At 47.2% G+C, this 18,333-nt stretch overlaps 1 protein-coding gene across 1 annotated transcript in view; it reads right to left on the bottom strand.

Annotated features, from left to right (window-relative positions):
• Positions 1-18,333, bottom strand: part of LOC138526098 (suppressor of tumorigenicity 14 protein homolog) — a 1,040,494-nt gene that overhangs the window by 820,933 nt on the left and 201,228 nt on the right. Inside the window, exon 9 of the mRNA XM_069636455.1 lies at positions 11,004-11,101. Coding sequence (XP_069492556.1) covers positions 11,004-11,101 — 98 coding nt within the window. The remainder of the gene's footprint in view (positions 1-11,003; positions 11,102-18,333) is intronic.

Genomic DNA, 18,333 nt, shown 5'->3' with positions numbered 1-18,333 from the left:
TCCCAGGTATTTGAAGGTGTTCGGGGCCCATGTGATGCCCAGAGGCGGTAATTGATCTGACGGCACTGCGCGTAGGCCTGCCAGGGGAAACAGCAAGGATTTTTCTCTGTTGACCACTATTCCAGATAACCTACCAAACGCGCGCAGCGCCTCTAGTAAGTCCTGCAGGTGGGTGCGTGGGTTCTGTATGTAAAGGAGTATATCGTCTGCGTATATGGATATCTGGTGTGTTTCCCCGTCTATCTCTATGCCCGTGTCTTTGTAATCCGTTCTTAGGAATACTGCGAACGGCTCCAGGGCCAGGATATATAACATTGGGGACAGGGGGCATCCCTGTTTTGTGCCTCGCTCTATGCCCCATTCCCTAGAGACTTGTCTACCCGTCTTGACTCTCGCTCTCGGGTCTTTGTATAGTAGTTCTATCCATCTTGTAAACCCTTGTCCAATCCCATAGTGGGTGAGCGTTCCCAGGAGCCAGTCCCATCCCACCGAATCGAATGCTTTGATTGCATCCAGTGAGGCTATAGCACACTCCCCTCCCTCCTGGTTTGTCCTTTCTATAACATAGTGGAGTCTGCGCAGGTTCCAGGACGTGTTCCGTTCTGGCACGTACCCTGTCTGGTCCGTGTGGATCAGGGTGGGTAGCACTCTTTTCAGGCGGTTGGCTAGTGCCGCCGTCAGGATCTTGGAGTCCTGGTTTATTAGGGAAATCGGTCTGTAGGAACCGCATTCAAGGGGGGGCTTGTCTGGTTTAAGGATCGGGATTATTATAGATTCTGACATACTACTCGGGAGTCTTCCTTTCTCGTATGCTTCTTCTAGTGTTTCTAGCAGTCTCGGGACTATGTCATTTTTATATTGTTTGTAAAATTCCCCCGGGAGCCCATCTGGCCCCGGAGATTTCCCTGTCGGGAGCTGGGCGATTACCTCCGTTAGTTCCTCTACAGTGAGAGGGGCGTCTAATATTTGGGCCTGCTCCTCCGTCAATTGTGGGAGTCTAATTTCCGCGAGGGCTTCCTTCAGGTCCCCCTCCTCTACCTCCTGGACCCTGGAGTATAAGTCCTCGTAAAACTGCGAGAACACCTCGTTTATTCCCTCTTGGGATCTTATCACCTCTCCCTTTCTGTTCTGAATTTCATTAATTGGCTCCCGCTTAGTCTCCTGCTTGGTTAGCCAGGCCAGGAGTCTGCTAGGCTTGTCCCCCTCAGCATGTAGTTTCTGTATATATTTCCCATAGTCTAGCCGTCCCAATCTTTCCCAGGTCTCCACGCACTGTTGTCGCAGGGTGGTGAGGTTCTCTTGTTCCGCCCCCTTCTCCCCCGCTTGTCTCTCAGCCTTCTCGATTCTCCTTTCTAACTCATCTAGTTGTGCTAGGGTTTCTCGTCTGAGACCTCCCATTTTCCCCATCGCCTCCCCTCTGACTACCACCTTGAAGGCCTTCCAGACCGTTCCTGTGCTTTCCACACTACCCTCATTATGTTCAAAATAATCTTCTATTACGCTTTGGATGTGTTCCTGGAAGCCCGCGTCCAATAATGCCTCTGCCCTCAATCTCCATGTTGGTATAGGGGCCCTCCTGTGTGTGTGCGCCCATGTGATCGTCTGGGGGGCGTGGTCAGATAGGGTTCGCGCGTGTATGTGTGCCTCAGTGAATTCCCCCAGTGTCTCCTTGCCCGTAAACAGGTAGTCTATCCGTGTGAATGTCTTGTGTGGGGCACTATAATGCGCGTATCCCCTCTCTTCCCCATGTACCTTCCTCCAGACGTCACCGAGTCCGAGCCGGTCCAGTATCTGTTGTAGTGCTCTCGCTGGCGGCGCCGCTCTCTTGTGCTTATTGTCCGACCTGTCCAGCCGGGGGTCCAGTGTGCAATTATGGTCGCCTGCCCAAATCATCGTTGCATTCCTGTATGGGGCCAGCCGGGGCGGGAGCGTCCTGAAGAAGGCTGTAGCGTCGTGGTTAGGGGCATAAGTGTTCACGAGGCATATCTCCCGATTTTCTAGCATCCCATGGACTACCAGGATTCTCCCTTCCGCGTCTTTCTCTTGGTTGATGAGCTGGAATGGGACGCCCGGGGCGACCCAGGTTATGACTCCTCTAGCGTAGTTGGAGTATGTTGCACTATACATCTGGCCTCCCCATTTTTTCTTTATTTTGGCCTGTTTTTCCGCCGTCAGGTGCGTCTCTTGCAACAGTGCAATGTGGGTCCTTGTTTTGTTCAACCAGGTATAAATCCTTAGCCTCTTGACATATGCGTTCATCCCCCTGACATTCCACGTGACAATTCTTAAGACATCTTGGTCCTTGTGGGGACTAGCGCTTGCGGCCTGTTCTTTCCCATGGGCTCGCTCAGTGTCTTATTCTCTCGGTGTATTCCTGCCGGGGATCTGTGTCCCTTCTTCTGGCTGTTGAGTTTTGAATCGTCCGTTCGTTTTCTCTCTCGGGTCGTTTCTCTCTCTGTTGGCCGCTCTTTGTTGTGGGCGGTCTTGCCTCGTGCTTTCCGCCAGCTTTTTGTTTGTGGGTACTGTCCCCTGAATTTGTTTTCCTTGCCGATTCTTTGTGTGTGACAACTGTTAGTTCCTCTTCCGCTCTCCTCCTTTCTTTGCGGGCTTTGCCTTAACTTCCCAACTGTTATAACTGTTAACCCAAATAACGTCAACAAACACCCAGCCTCCCCTCCTCTGCTCGGGCTCCACCGCTTTCCAGGTGCCGCTTTTTCCTCCTCGGCCTTGCCTGTTGCGGCGTAGTGTCTTGAAACTGACACTATAAACATTGTTTTTACTGGGGCTTCTCTGTGGGTCTTGGCGGTTCCCCTTCTCCGAGTCTTGTGCTCCCTTTGTAAGTCTCTTTACTGTGGGCTTTTCAACTTGGAGGCTGTCGGTTGCTCCTTTTCGTTACTTCCCGGTAGGGCATCTCTACCTTCTTGTTCTTGCTCCTTTAGCGTTGGGTGTACTTGTCGTGCCCGGTTCTAGTCTCTATTTTGCCGGGGGTGGTTTCTGTTTCGCTCGTTCCTCTCTGCCGACTGTGGAATCCCACGCTGGTCCATCCACTCCTGGGCGTCGGTCGTTGTCTCGAAGATCTGTGTTTTTCCGTCATGCAGTATTTTTAGTTTGGCTGGATACAGCAGCATGAATTTCACCCCTGCCGCTCGAAGGCGCTCTTTGGTCTGCCAGAACTGGGCTCTCTGCTTTTGCACAAGTACCGTATAGTCTGGATATATCGTTATCCTGGCCCCGTTCCTTGTGATGTTCCCTCCTTCTCTCGAGAAAGTCAGGATTTTTTCCCTGTCCTTAAAGTTCATAATTTTTGCGATCATTGGTCTTGGTGGTGCTCCTGGGCGCGGTCTTCTAGTCAGCGCCCGGTGTTCCCTTTCTACCACGAAGCCTTGGGATAGGGTCTCTGCTCCCACTTCTTGGATCAGGAGGTTCTCTATGTAGTTCGTGGGGTCCCTTCCTTCCTCCCCCTCTGGCAGCCCCACTATTCGTACGTTGTTGCGCCGGGCCCTGCCTTCTGCGTCTTCAGCTCTGCGTTCTAGTATATTAATTCTTTCCAGTGCTTCCGACATTTGTGTTCGCGAGGCGGACACTTCCACTGAGTTGCTCTGTGCTTGTTGTTCCACTGTTGTCATCCTTTCCGCCAGGTTTCTCGTATCTTGTCTAAGGAGTCCCACATCTACCATCACTGCGTCCAACTTGCCTTCTATCGACGTCTTTAACGCCCCTATGGCTTCCAGTATGCTGCTTTCCACTTGCCTGATCTCTCCTTGCGTGGCGTATGACTCCGGCGTGTCTTTCTCCCCAGCCTCTGGCTGCTGGTCGCCGTTCTTCCGGGTGAATGTCTCCATGACTGTTTGTCTCCCTCTGCCGCTTTTAGGCTTGTCTGGCATGTCAGTACCCACTGCTCTTGGCCTGTAGTTGGGCCCTGTTCAGTCAGGTTTCGTTTGTGCTTCAGTGGGTCCTTGCTCGATTCTCACACTCGCTTCCACTCTTTCCTGCGTGTGTTGCCTTTTTAATAAGCGATTTCTCTCTGTGTCTTTACCCTCGTTGCCCGTTTGCCGTGTCTCTCTCCGGTGTTCTCTTCCCTTTCGCTTTTGGGTGGTTGGAGTCTGTGCCTTGCGTGAGGCGGCTCATCCCCCAGTTTCTGCCTGTGTGGGGGGGGTCTGTTTGTGCTGGATGGATTTGTGGTTCGTAGTGACTGTTACGTTCTCTCCCCCGCTTGCTGGTTATCTGTGAGGCAGCTGGTTGGGGTGGTGTCCGGGTCTATGTGTAATTCTTTTGCTCTCCTCGTTACGACGGCGGCTACCTTCTTCTCTTATGTCGTCTCTGTTAGGTCTCGGCTCTCCTGACCTGCCCCGCGGTCTGTCTCTTGTTCCCTGGGCCTGGTTCCTGTGTCTCGGCGTTACCTCCCTTCTCGGGATCTCCCGCTGCTTGCCGGCTCTTCGCTGCTGCTAGTCACCTCTGCGTCGGCAGGGAAGGGCTCTTCTTCGGTCCGATCTGTGGGCCGCTTCCTGTCCGTGGGTCTCGACGCCTTCTTCCTTCCCAGTTTGGTGTCGCGCTGTTTCTGTAGTGCTGTCTCGGGCTTCTCTTCCTGTTGCTGCCGTCGGTGCCTTGTCTCGCTGCCGGTCGGGTGATGCTCCGATCCTGCTTGGGCTGGGCGTTGATCTGCTGTCTCCCTCGGTTCCGCTCCGGACTGACAGGTAAGGGCTCTTCTTCAGCGATCCGGTCTGTGGGCCGCCTCGTATTCTTCACTGCTTCTCCTATCGGGTTCCGCTGCTGCTACGCACCTCCGCGTTGGCAGGGGAGGGTTCTTCTGGGTCTAGTCCGTGGGCCGCCTCTCGTTCTCCGCTGTCTCTCCTCTCGAGGTCCCTCGTTGCACTGCTGGGTCTCCGTCGTTGCTGCTCACTTCCGTGTCGGCCAGGAGAGGCTCTTCTGTGGTCCGGCCTATGGATTGCTCTTCGTTCTCCGTTTCCTCTCGTTGTGGGATCCCTCGTTGCTCTGCTGCTGCTCACCTCCGCTTCGGCGTGAGGGAATCTGCCTCGGTTCGGTCTGTGGGCCGCTTTCGATCCGTTCTGCCTCGCCTTCCGGGTTCTCCGGTTATTCTGCTGGGCCTCCGCTGCTTCTACACTCCTCCGCGTCAGGGGAGGGCTCTCTTGGTCCGGTCCACGGGTCGTCTCCCAGTCTCCGCCGCCTCGTCTCTCGGGGTCCCACATCGCTCCGTTGGCTCTCCGCCGTTGACGCTCACCTCCGCTCTTCTGAGGCTCGGTCTATGGGTCGCCCCTCGCTTCCGCTGCCTCACCGCTCAGGTTCTTTCGTTGTTCCGCTAGGCCTCCGCTGCTGCTGCTCGTCTCCGCATCGGCTGGGGAAAGCTGTTCTCCAGCCCCGGTCCGTGGGCCGCTTCCTGTTCTTGAGCCGCGCCGTCTTCACCTTCTCTGGGTCGGTGTCGCGCGGCTATCTCCGCAGTTGGCGTCTCGGGTTTCTGCCACTCTGGTGGTACTTCGGTCCTGCCTGCGCTGGATGTTGATCGGCTATCTCGCCCGGTTCTACTCCTTCCCTTCGGCCTTCTTCGTGTGTTGAGACGCGGGTCTCTTTTTCAGCGTTGCGCGCCCGCCATTTTGTTGGTGTTGCCGCGCGTCTCTCCCTCTTCTCGTTTTCGCTCTTCTGGCCTCCGTTTTTCCTCGGGTCTTCTCCCGTGTGTGCCTTGGGTCTTCCGACGCCTTTTCCTGGCGTTTGTTCGGGTTTTTTTGTCCTAATATACGCCTTTCTCAGGATCTTTGGTCGGATCTGGTGGGAGCCTCTCGGAGTCTGCTCACTCTCGCATGGCCGCCAAGCCACGCCCCCCAGTGTTGTTCCTTTAATACCATTATCTTACAGTCTTTTTAGGAGGGTCACGTGACTGATGCTATCAAAAGTGGCTGAGATGTCCAACAGAATGAGCTCACTCTCATAGTTTTCCTCTACATTGTTTTTAAGTGTATCCCAGATAGAGCACAGTGCCGATTCGGTACTCCTAGAAGGTCGAAATGTGCGGTGTGCTTCATCCAGGAGGCGGTTTGTTTCAATGAAATGCCACAGTTGAGCATATATTAATTGTTCCAGAAGTTTCTATATGAAAGGGGTGTTTGAGATATGGCTCTAGCCGGCTTGGCATATGGGTCAGCTTTGACCTTTTTAAGCAGAGGACTGGTGTATGCAGGTCCCACTGATCTGGGACCTTTTCGATGCTTTTAAGACTGGAGATATCTCAATGGATTTGTAAAGATTGAGGGGGGCATGGATCCCCAGGAGATCCCGATGGTTGCATGAGCCAGTGGTAGCTTGTAGGCCCTCGGCAGTTAGAAAGCACAAAGACAATAGAGAGAAGGCAGTGGGAGGTGTTGGTGTAGTCTCATTGGTGGTGTATAGGTGGGAGCGTCCTTTATTGTTGAAGTGATCCTGAATGCCTAGGAGCTTTTGGTTGAAGTGTGCAGCTATCTGGTCACAGAGCTCTTGTTTAGGAGTAGGGATTGCATTGCAGTCTATCAGGTGTTTTCTTGGATATGATATATCACATGATATGGCATTTTGATCTTATACCTTTCCATTTCACTGGCATGTGCCAAATCAATGTGTTTGGTGTATTGTGCTTTCTTTGCTTTGACTTCTTCAGCAACTTCTGTAGATGGTTTTTCCTCCAGCTTTTCTCTTCTTTTTGATGTGTCCTTTTTTAAGTAGTTTGGTATGGGCATGAACCTTTTAGCTTGCTTCTTTTTTAAAAGAGTTCTCAATGGCAATACAGTCAAATAATCCAGTTGTGAATGCTATGGAGTTTCAAATCCAGCGTGGTTATTGGTCGGTTTGTGGGTATAAATGATTTGACATTGAGGTGCATTTCTTTCCACAGTTTGGTTATGGCCGATGATTCTTTTGAAGGCTCTGTGAGGCGTGCTGTCTCTGTAAATGTTTTGAAAGGGAAAGATACGTTGTCTCCTCAGGGGAGGTGAACTGTGGAGCAGATGGTGGCTATATATCCATTACAGGAAATGCCACCCAAAGTGAGTCTGGCCATATAGGTGGAACCCTTTTGAGGTGTAATGCAGCAAGGTTTGCTCTGTGTGAGCGGACTAGTTACAACAGATTAGGCAAGAGGGTTCATTGGTGTGTTGTTCTAGTTTAGTGCTGGTTGTTCGGGCAAATACAGAGATTCAAACCAGTTATGCGCTGGGGGTTTAGGCAAATACTATGATCTATGCAATTATTAAGGGGAAAGCACAATGAGTTATAATCTGTAGGTGATTGGCATACAAAGCGTATATGTGTTTGGTATGTAGGCACAACTTAATAGTAAACTAGTGATGCACTAGGTATTTTGGCAGCAGTAATAAGTCTGTAATTATTGGGGAGGAACACATACAACTCAATGACCCTAAATTGTAGGGTTTCAGGCACACAAAAAAAGCTATGCAGTAGTTAAGCAGGTGGCAAAATGAGTCAGTCTATCATGAAATGTTATGAGCAAAGCCCTGTGTCATAGGCTCGTAATGTGTTCAGTAAGCAGGTAAGTACAACAATTCAAACCTGGCTGTGTGCTAGGTGTTCAGGTATTGATATGAAGAGTTAAACAGTTGTTATGGTTACCTGAATAAGCAATTGCTATATACTAGCTATCAGGCAACACAGAGTCAACTATGCACTTTTTAGTTCGATTTGGTAGGTATGCAGGGAACACAGTGAGCCAATTCAGTTATATCCTAGATATGTGTGTTGTAGTTTAAAGAACCATGAACATGTGCGGATAATGTAGTGATTCAATATAACTCTATTTTATGTGTTTATGTGCAAACCAACTATAGTCTATGGCCCTCATTACAACACCGGCGCTAAACCATGGCGCTATTAGCACCATGGTTGGTGCCGGTGTTGTAACGAGTCCGCCATGGTTCAATGTGGAATTACCACCCCATTCCAAGGTTGGCAGGGAGGTAATTCCCCATTGAACCATGGCCCTTCCCCATTCCCATTTTCGCCCCATAGGGCTCTATGGGAATGGGGAAGGCGCTAAGTACGGTACCGCAAATTGCAGTACCGTACTTAGCACCAAGGTCCCTTTGCGGGTCCCTACTTTAACGACTGGTGTAGACCAGCCGTTAAGGTCGGGTCCCGCAAAGGAACCTCGTAATCAGGCGCTAATGGGTTAACGGCGCCACAGCCTTTTATGGCGACGTTAACCCATTAGCGCCAGGGTCGTAATGAGGCCCTATGTAGCTATGTGCTTGGCACATATAATTAATTAATTCCTCTATGTGTTAGGTATACAGTGAGCATTATAATGAGATGCACAGTTGTTGTGATGATGATTCATTCAGAGATGAGCAGATTATGTGTTAGGTATGCATGCATAAATATAGTTAGCTGTAAAGATGTAGTGGTGGCTAAACACAGAGGCTAAAACTAGCTTTGTGGGCTAACCCAATCGCTCAATACAGGTGTGTGTTCAGTAGGCAGGCTGTAACATAATTAGCTGCACAGATGTAGTGGAGGCTAAACAAAAAAGATCTGTCTAGTTATTTGATTGTTATGTAGACTAACACAATGGGCCTCATTACACGGTAGGCGGTAACCATGGCGCTATTAGCGCCATGGTTGCCGCCGGTATTTTACTGTGTCCGCTTTGGTGGATGGCGGAATTACCACCCTACTCCAAGGTGAGCGGGGCGGTAATTCCCCATTCACCAAGGCACTTCCCCATTCCCATTTTTGCCCCCATAGGGCTCAATGGGAATGGGGAAGGCGCTAATTACGGTACCGCAAATTGCAGTACCGTAATTAGCACCAAGGTCCCTTAGCGGGCCCGTTCCTTAACGGCTGGTAAAACCAGCCGTTAAGGTCGGGTCCCGCAAAGGGATCTCGTAGTAAGGCGGTAAGGGTTTACCAGTACCGGTGCCCTTAACGGTACCAGTAAACCCTTACCGCCTACCGTGTAATGAGGCCCAATGAGTCAATCACGATTTTTGCTTGAATTGCAGTCAAAACCAAGCATCAATCTAGCTAAGTGTTATGAAGTCAGCAGTATAATGAGCTATACAGATGTAGTAAAGGCTATACGCAAATATTCAGTCTAGCCATTTGCTAGTTATGTAGTCTAACACAATGAGCCAATCAAGGTTTTTGCTAGAATTGCAGGAAAAACAAAGAGTCAATTTAACTATATGTTATGCAGTCAACAGTATCATGAGCTATACCACTTGAAATGATTGTGTAGGCTAACACAATGATTCAATTGACTAAATACAAGGTATTCAGATACATATACTATGAGCAAGACATAGGTGGTGCGCATATGCACAAACACATGAGTCCAAATAGCTATGTTCTAGGTATATAGGCAAACACAGTCAGCCCAGAATGTGTGCCATATATGTGGGCTGCAGTGTGATTAACCACACAGATGTGGAGCTAGCTTAATGATTCAATCTAGCTGTCTGCTAAGGTATTCAGACAAAGGTATGAGATTAACACGGGTTTTTATGGTACAGATGCACACAGAAAGGTGAGTCAAACAATTTATGTGCTAGGACTGCAGGAGATATTAAAGTGTAGATTCACATTACCTGTATGTTTTTTCTGCCCAAACGGTGGTGGCATAAAGGAAACGGCTGGGGTGCCCGGTAAACAGGCTGTTAGGAGGGGCCCTTTGTTATTGCCCTTTGCCTGGCTACCCGGGCAGTGGCTGCCCTCAGAACATAGTTTAAGAGATGGGGAGTGGGAGGTGAATGGAGAAAGTCAGAAACAAACAAAGGACTTGCCCGGAGCAGAGTGAATTGCAGGAGAAGTCTATAAAGATACAGGCAGATATATAGCACACAAAAGGACACATATCACTCCAACAGGGCCAGAATTCCTTACCAGCTGTCTGTTGCACGAGTTAGAGCCAGATTAATGACTACTATTGGAACATCACTAATTAATCATAGGACATTGTGAAATAACCAAGTTTTATTTTGCTAAAAGGAATTGTGGATTCAATTTTAAAGCAAATTTTAAAAAAAGGATGTTTCCTAATAATCATTTGGGATTTGTGTTAATAATAAGCTCCTAAAATGCATACATTGGTGTTTTTTTGGGGGGGGGGGAGTCCATAGGTCAATATTCTCTTTTTTAGGGGTGACAGGTCCTGTAGCATAGTAAATTGGACATTAAATCTACAAGGAAGACAGACTAATGAATTCCAAATTCACAAAATATAAGCGATCATGCCTCTGAGACGAGTACGTTCACTGGGGGCCTGATTTTCTCAATATCAATTTTTAAGTCCAATATTTTACAAAATGTCTAGCAAAATAGCTTCACGTCCTTTTTTTGATTATGAGGATGATTTCGCTTGCTCTGCAGTATTTTACATACATTCTGTCATTTTACTGAGTTTTCCTAATAGCTCCACATTTTTCAGCTAAATCTTCACAAATCCACACAAAAGGTGATGTTTATTCCCCAGGAACGCTGCCAGCATTAAAATAAAGAGCTGATGCGCCTGTGATGTACACGTGAAACTCTTGCATGGAAAACAGTCCCACAGTGCATCTTACAGACCAACGCCAAAAATTGTGCCTTAACTACTGTCCTACCCTAATGGAGCAGGTGGGCAGCTTGCAAAATAAAACTAATTGTGCTTATAATTAGATATGTGCATGTGCGCATAACTTTGTAATTTAAGTTGTGAAAGTGGTCCCGATTGCAGATATAGCATTTTCATCAATGTCATCAGTATTGCAATATCATTGCGTTCAACCCATGACATGCCTGTACTAAGCGCCTCACAGTACACAATTACTTACATCACTGAGTTATCACGCAGTCATGCTTGCTGACTAATCTCTTTCGAGCATGTCCAACGAAACTATAAAACCTGTTCCTCAATGATCTTGTTCAAATGGAATTGGTGAAATGAAAAACATCATTTTTTGTATAATATATGTTACATTTAACAAAAACAATGACTTAATTTGCAGGTGTATAATGAAGAAGCTTACTTTGATAATCCAGCTGCACTCAATATTTGGTGGGTAGTAGCTTGGATAGTACGGTGAACTCAAGGAACCATTCCAAGATGTAAGACGTCCTCCACATGCTGTAAAAATGTAGAAATGTTAGTTTAGAGTCTATTGACAACAAGCGAACGAATTTAATTGGCATTTGAATTAACTAAACCTTTAACCAGAAAGAGTATGGAGAACGTGTTTCTGACACACAGATACCAGTGAACAAGAGCCTTTTAAAATACTAGCTTGAGATCACTTCCAACAATGAATTTATAACATGATCTTTAGACCAAAAACGTGATTTGGTGATGGACACAATTTTTAAATTAGTATAAGTCTTGCCAATGTTCCACTTGGGATAGAAACACGTTGACTGCTACTCACATCCCTCTGGGGAGCCATGGCCACTTATATTTTACAGAATTAATAAAGTTTGTGTTTATGTTAATGTTGACCCACAAGTGCAGAGTCAGAATTCCTGTCTTATGTACTTGTGATAACCAAGGCTTAGATGGCTTGTCTGAAAGCCTGACACTGATTCGGGAATGTGTGTTTTCTTGACATGGTGAGCCTTGGTTGTGGATGGCCAATCACCCTCAGGTAAATTAATCTACGGTGATAAATCAGCGTGGTACCCCACGTTGCTATTTTATTGTGGATTTCATGTATCTTTTAACTCTGTTCTTAGTGATATGTGGTTAAGAACCTCTTCCGCCAAACCTGTGGACAACAACCAATGTTTGATTCAAGTACTCTTAAGCCTGCGTTGGCAAAACTATCCAACACTTATTCCCCAATGTTCTGCTCCTGGTTCAGTCGATTTGCTGATACAGGCAAGAGTTTACAGAAGGACAGTGGCACCAAAAATACAAAAAAACGTCACATCACATAATGGCTAAACAGTCACACATTATCTGTACGCCATTATCTATACCCTAATGCGTTCCACATGTGAGTTCCATGCTCAGAAGAAGTCTTTACAGAGCCACCAACAGTGGCTGACCTACACTTGAAGGTGTCCCTAAGGACTAGATGTTGTACATTTACGACAGGAGATTGGTGGGCATTTGGGGCTTTGCAACTCTTATGTTGCCAGGTGCAGGACCACAGCGCATACCCCGTAGTACTCTGATACACATTTGCTTTTCTCCAGCTGCCTGAACCTTGTCTTTCTTCATGGCACTTTTAGGTGCTGTTTCTGAAAGTGCTCAGAAGCAGTCTAAAAGTGCCTTTTAATGTATATAAACACAAAAACACACAAACAAACCTAACATGCCTTTTTCGGAAATTGCAAAATAGAGATAACAGGTTTCTGATATCAAGCACACACCGGCCCCGTTAGCCTTTGGAGTATCACCTGTGAAGGGTACAGTGAGCTAAACGGTGGTTGTAGACCCTCTTGAGTGGACTACAACCCATAAAACAGGGTATTTGAGCTCTGTTGGGTTCCCACACTTTTGTAAATGTTGCCCTGGAGACATGTTTATTGATTTATTGCTGATTTGTGAGGTGCTATTTGCAAAAGAATCTCTTCGAGGTGTCACAATGGGAGAGGGGGAAGTACAGGAAACACAAGGGAGAGGAAGAAGGCAACTCCCAGCATTGGTACAGCCCAGACCGGGTAAAGCAAAGGGGCACAGAATAAAAACAGAATCATTATTTAAGGACAACGGTTAAACAAATCAGTCAGCAGAGATCGACGAGGGAGACCTAAAGTGCAGAGACAGAGTAAGACAGAATTCTTAAGATTTGTGGAGGCTTGAATTAGCAGGAACCCCCGCTAGCATTCGACACCCAGAAACTCAAGGGGGTGCAATCTGAGAAGGAGGGAAAACTCCTAGGATTGAAAAGGCGGTCACTTGCCAAGGATTGAGGGGTGCCATCCAACAGCAGCAAGGGAGAGTCATATGTCAAACACTTTTTTGAAGAAAGAAGCCTAAAATTGCTCCCGGAATCTGCAGGGGTTCTCTTAACTTCTGAAGGCAATCAGTAAATTGTTCCACAGAGTAGCACTCACAGCATCCAAGGGCCTACAACTAAACAGACAGAAGTGTGTGTCATACAAGTGGCAGATTTGAAGTGTCTTGTGAGATAGTGTTTTTTTTAATTGTTTGATTGAGGTAGACGCAGTACGCAAGGTGTATTAATCAGAGACTTTTGAAATAAATTCCTGCATCTGCTGTAAGCGAGTGGGGAGATTTTAGAGCAAGGGTAATGTGATTGCTGGGTTTGAGTCCCAGAATAAGTTCGAAAGCCGTATTCTGATTAGCAGAACCTGACGGATGATATTTTGGGTGGGGCCAGGTAAAGGCTATTCGAATAGTCTAAGAGGGATAGTATGACAACTCCTGCCCCTTCCACGTTTTGGGACATGCTCAGCAGAGGCAGGAGACATACACTTCAGCATGTCCAGATAAAAGAGAGCATTTTTTGGTGAGGTTCTGAATTTATGGATGGAAGTAGAGCGGCACATCCATGAGCCATTTTGTCTGCTTTGGAGCCAGGGTTAAGATGGAATTGGGAACTGCTGAGGAATGGAAGGACCAAAGAGGATAATTCAGTATTGAAGCATTGAGACATACTTTTCTCTCTATCATCCAGGTTCGGATGAGCGAGAAACAGATAGTAAGAGATGTGATTGTGAGACAAGAAATCCATGTGCTGTCATCGTACATTTTAAATGACAAGTAAAAGGGGTTGATGAGGTCAGCCACGCTGATAATACCTATCCTCATGGAACTTTGCAATTGCTGACACAAACCGTTGGGAGGAAAGACCCAGATTTTTCTCAGAATTCTCTGCAAGCAGGAATAGAAGAAATCAATTTTAAGGCACGCTCTTCAGTACCAAAGGAAGGTACCAGTGTGTTGTTATCAGAATACAATGGCCCTCATTACAATTATATTAGCACCATGGTTGCTGCCGGTACTGTAACAAGTCCACCAATGGTAAATGGGGAAATACCGCCCCATTCCAAGGTTGGCGGGGTGGTAATTCCCCATTTACCATTGGCCCTTCCCCATTCCCATTTTTGCCCCATAGGGCTCAATGGGACTGGTGAAGGCGGTAATTACGGTACCGCAAATTGTGGTACCGTAATTACCTCAGAAGTCCCTTTGCGGGTCCCTACTTTAACGGCTGGTCCAGACCAGCCGTTAAGGTCGGGAGCCGCAAAGGGACCTCGTAATCAGGAGTTAAGGGTTTAATGGCGCCAACACCTTTTACGGCGCCGTTAAACCCTTAACGCCAGGGTCGTAATGACCCCCAATGATTGACAGTGTCAAATGCTACTGACAAGTCCAAAGGAATAAGACTAGCAGGGGTGTTGTTGTCCAGGAATTGAAGGAGATCACCCCTCATTAACAAGAGAATGCATGCTGCTCATCTGGCGGGTCTGAACCCAGGCGGGTGGTCATGAATCAAATTCAAAGACTTGCATTGTTGCCGCAGTTGTTGCAGAGCCAATGTTTCAAGTACCTTGCTGATGGAAGGGATTTTTGTGTCAGCGGAAGTATTAGCTGGGGTGTCTGGGTACACCAAAAGAGATATATGCAACACTTTTCCATGAGGTATGATAGGTTATTTATAACTTCCTTAGTACCCAGAGGTTTCTAACCGTGGACCAGGGGATCGAACCTGTGTTGCTCCGTGTCGTCTTACTTCCAAGGCGAGCACGTTGCCCCTGAGCTATCCTCCCGAGACAAGGTGAGGAAAAGTTGAATTAAAGTAGAGAGGCGAAATATCATGGCCTTATTTGATTACGTATGGACTTATTTCCCATACTGTCTATTCAGAACACGTTAACACTCTAACAAGCGAACACACATAGCACGGCACACCCTACACTGGACACACTCAACCAGGTACCCAAATTTGACTTCTCTCCCATGAGCGAATCGGAAGTCATCACCCTCATTAAGTCCGTTAAGCCTTCTAACTGTAAGGGAGACGCCTGCCCAGCTCACATCATTAAAGATTGTGCGCCAGCCATTGCCCCCTTTGTGACTGCTTTCATCAACTCCTCCTTCCAATCATCCACTGTACCCAGCTCCCTGAAAGAAGCGTGGGTCCGACCTCTATTAAAAAAAACATCTTTTGACCCGCTGATACCTGGCAACTACAGACCCATTACTACAGTCCCCTTCCTCTTAAAAATCTTGGACAAAGCAGCCTATCTGCAAGTTCAGAAATTCATTGAGGACAACCACCTTCTTGGCCTACACCAATCCGGATTTCGTCCTCGTCATGGCACTGAAACTGCGCTACTTGATCTAAAAAATCAAATAGATGACATTAGAGATGCAGGCAAACCAGCGCTCCTTTTGCTCCTAGACCTCTCCGCGGCCTTTGACTTGGTAGAGCACAAAACCCTATGCCATCAACTCGCAACCACTGCTAACTTCTCCCCAAAGGCTTGTGCTTGCATTAACTCGTTCCTGCAGGAGAGAGTTATGAAGGTTTTCTCAGAATCCTCCAATGCCACACCTAGTCTGATCAAATGTGGAGTCCCCCAAGGCTCCTGCATTGCTCCTACTCTATATAACCTCTACACCAGACCTCTGTTCCGCATTCTGGACTCACTGGGCATCTCATATACCAACTATGCAGATGACACCCAGGTGCTCATACCGCTATCAGGGGACTATCGCACTGATGCGGATACCCTCAACCTCATCTACTCCACCATTCAATCCTGGATGGCAGACAATTGGCTCTGTTTAAACAGTGAAAAGCCCGAACTCCTTCTGATCGGGTCCCCCTTCACACTGAGCAAACTTGACAAAGAGTATCAGGCCTTCAACATAGACAACACCTCCATCGCTGTATCACAAACCATCAAGCCCTTGGGCGTATACCTAGAACCTAGCATGACCATGGACAGGCAGGTTAATGCTATAGCTTCCTCAGCAGCATACCACTCCAAACTGATTAATGCTATCAGGCCATTGCATCACCATAGCCAGAGCTATCATTGGCTCCAGACTTGACTATTGCAATGCCCTCTTCATCGGTACCTCTCGAAGAAACCTTGCTAAACTCCAGATTGCCCAGAACAATGCCTTAAGAGCTGCAACTGGCATTTTACGCAGATAACACATCTCATTGGCTAGGAGAGAGGCCCACTGGCTACCTATCAAAGAAAGGGTGGTCTTCAAAACCCTTGCCCTAACACATAAATGTCTTCACGGACTCGCACCCCCCATCTCGAACAAAGGATCCACAAACAAACAGCTTCCAGACCCTCCAGGGCCGCTTATGCCAACCGCATTCTGACTCCTCAGACGCGCAGAGTGCGTGCTGGGGGCTCGAGCTTCCCATCAATGGCAGCCTCTCTCTGGAACAACCTCCCAAACGAGATCAGATCAATCGAATCCCATTCTGCCTTCTGCAAGGCATTAAAAACTAGGCTCTTTGTCTAGAGGGCTCACCCATGTACGATTCCTGACACATGCTCCATCTCTGAATATTAAATATCACACCTTACATTGTATGTATAAGACTGTTTCTCTGTATCGTACCAACCAAAGCAAAGTTTTTCTGTGCCGCTTATTGTAACCCTCAAGCAAGCCTTCTTAAGTATCCTTGATAGCGCCTCTATGCCCGTGGGCTACAGTGCGCTTTACAAATGCAAAAATAAAATAAAATAAATAAAATGTTGTTTCACACCATTACAAATAGGGAATAGAGGTTAAAGGGGTTCACTATGTTACATTAAACTTCTTGTCGAGCCCACAACAATCACATCTTGATCTCTTAGAGTGTTACCTGTGAACGATCTGTGAAAGTTCAAAAGTCATGCATTATGTCTTTATCCACTTAAAAATGTGCCTCAAGCACATGTAGCAATTTGTGGCAGTCAAACCCATACACTCCTACACCTAAACCTCCGTATATTAATTTACAGAGTCTGGCCTAGTATAGGAACAAAGATGATGTATTGAAACGTCTTATTAAAATTACATGTCACATGTTCACTCCACTTATTTATGTACCTATCTTTCCTTCCACTTGTAGACACACGAATACATTTGATTGTCAAAGAACTGGTTATGTACTGATGAAGGGTGCGATTGGTAGAGAAGCACCTAATGCGCTATAGATGATCGAAATACACTGTGTCGACTCTTTAAGAAGCAATCACGACACTGCAAACATGGGGCAGGTCAGAGAATAAAGAGACTAGTAAGACTTTAAATGTCCCCTGTTGAGCCAAGGGCTGTCTTTGCACTTTATACATATATGTTGGATCTATGTTTGTTTGGGTCTTATGCTGAGGATTTTTTTGTATCTGGAACATTGAGTAGATCTATAGTTATGCTATACAATATGTAAAAATGCCTATGTGTTGTTTGTGGAAATATGTACATTACATTTTTTACGTTTGATATATGAATAAAAGTTGAGAGCTGAGTTTGAGATGTCTGTGCAGTCTGCCCCGTGTCTGTCTTTGCTTTGCCCTGCTACTAAGAGGAGGAGCCAGAACATAAAATCCCTGTTGGACCATGGACCGTAGCGGAGTTGGGAGCTGAGTTTGAGCAGTCTGTGCAGTCTGCCCTGTGTCTGTCTTTGGTGTCCCCTGCTGCTGAGTGGAGGAGCCAGAACTTAAAATCCCTGTTGGATCGCAGAGTGGAGTTGGAAGCTGAGTTTGAGCAATCTGTGCAGTCTGCCCATGTCTGTCTTTGCTTTCCCTTGCTGCTGAGAGGAGGAGCCAGAACTGAAAACCCCTATTGGATCGCGGAGTGGAGTTGGAAGCTGAGTTTGAGCAGTCTGTGCAGTCTGTGCTGCCCTGACTTCGACTGTGGCCATAAACCCTGCTCTGTGCTTGCTCTGGCCTGCGAATGCTCTCAGGGTTTAACCAACAATTATTAAAGGTTTAAAGGTAGCGGGTGGGCTGAACCACAATGGACATGCATGGCTATCTCAGGGGTAAGCAACCTATTAATAGTTTTTACAATGTTTTAGAAGCCGGAAATCGGGTATGGGAGTGTGGGTTAGCCATTTGCAAAGACTTCAATTTCCCATAGCCCCCAGTCGGCGGGCTCCATTCCTCCCAAAAACGAGATACACAAAAGGGCGGAGGAGGAAAAGTGTTACTCCACCCCTGAAAAAGGATTTGTCTATGCTTTGGGACTGGGAAGAAGCTCAGCGAGTTTGTCGTGTAGGCGCTGTGAGGTGACTGCGGGACTAGTTCCTTTGAACCTCAGCTGCGCCGAGGTGTGCTTGACAGGTTGCTGTGCTTCACAGTATGTTACAAACTCAGCAAGGAAATCTTGACTCCTCTCAAGGAATATCATCAACTGTGAGGGAAGGTTCTACAGCA

The sequence above is a fragment of the Ambystoma mexicanum genome, chromosome 7p (assembly GCF_040938575.1).
Source record: "Ambystoma mexicanum isolate Mex_15411 chromosome 7p, UKY_AmexF1_1, whole genome shotgun sequence".
Lineage (NCBI taxonomy): Eukaryota > Metazoa > Chordata > Amphibia > Caudata > Ambystomatidae > Ambystoma > Ambystoma mexicanum.
Note: the sequence above shows the minus strand (reverse complement) of the source record. Positions and strands in the feature narration are given on the sequence as shown.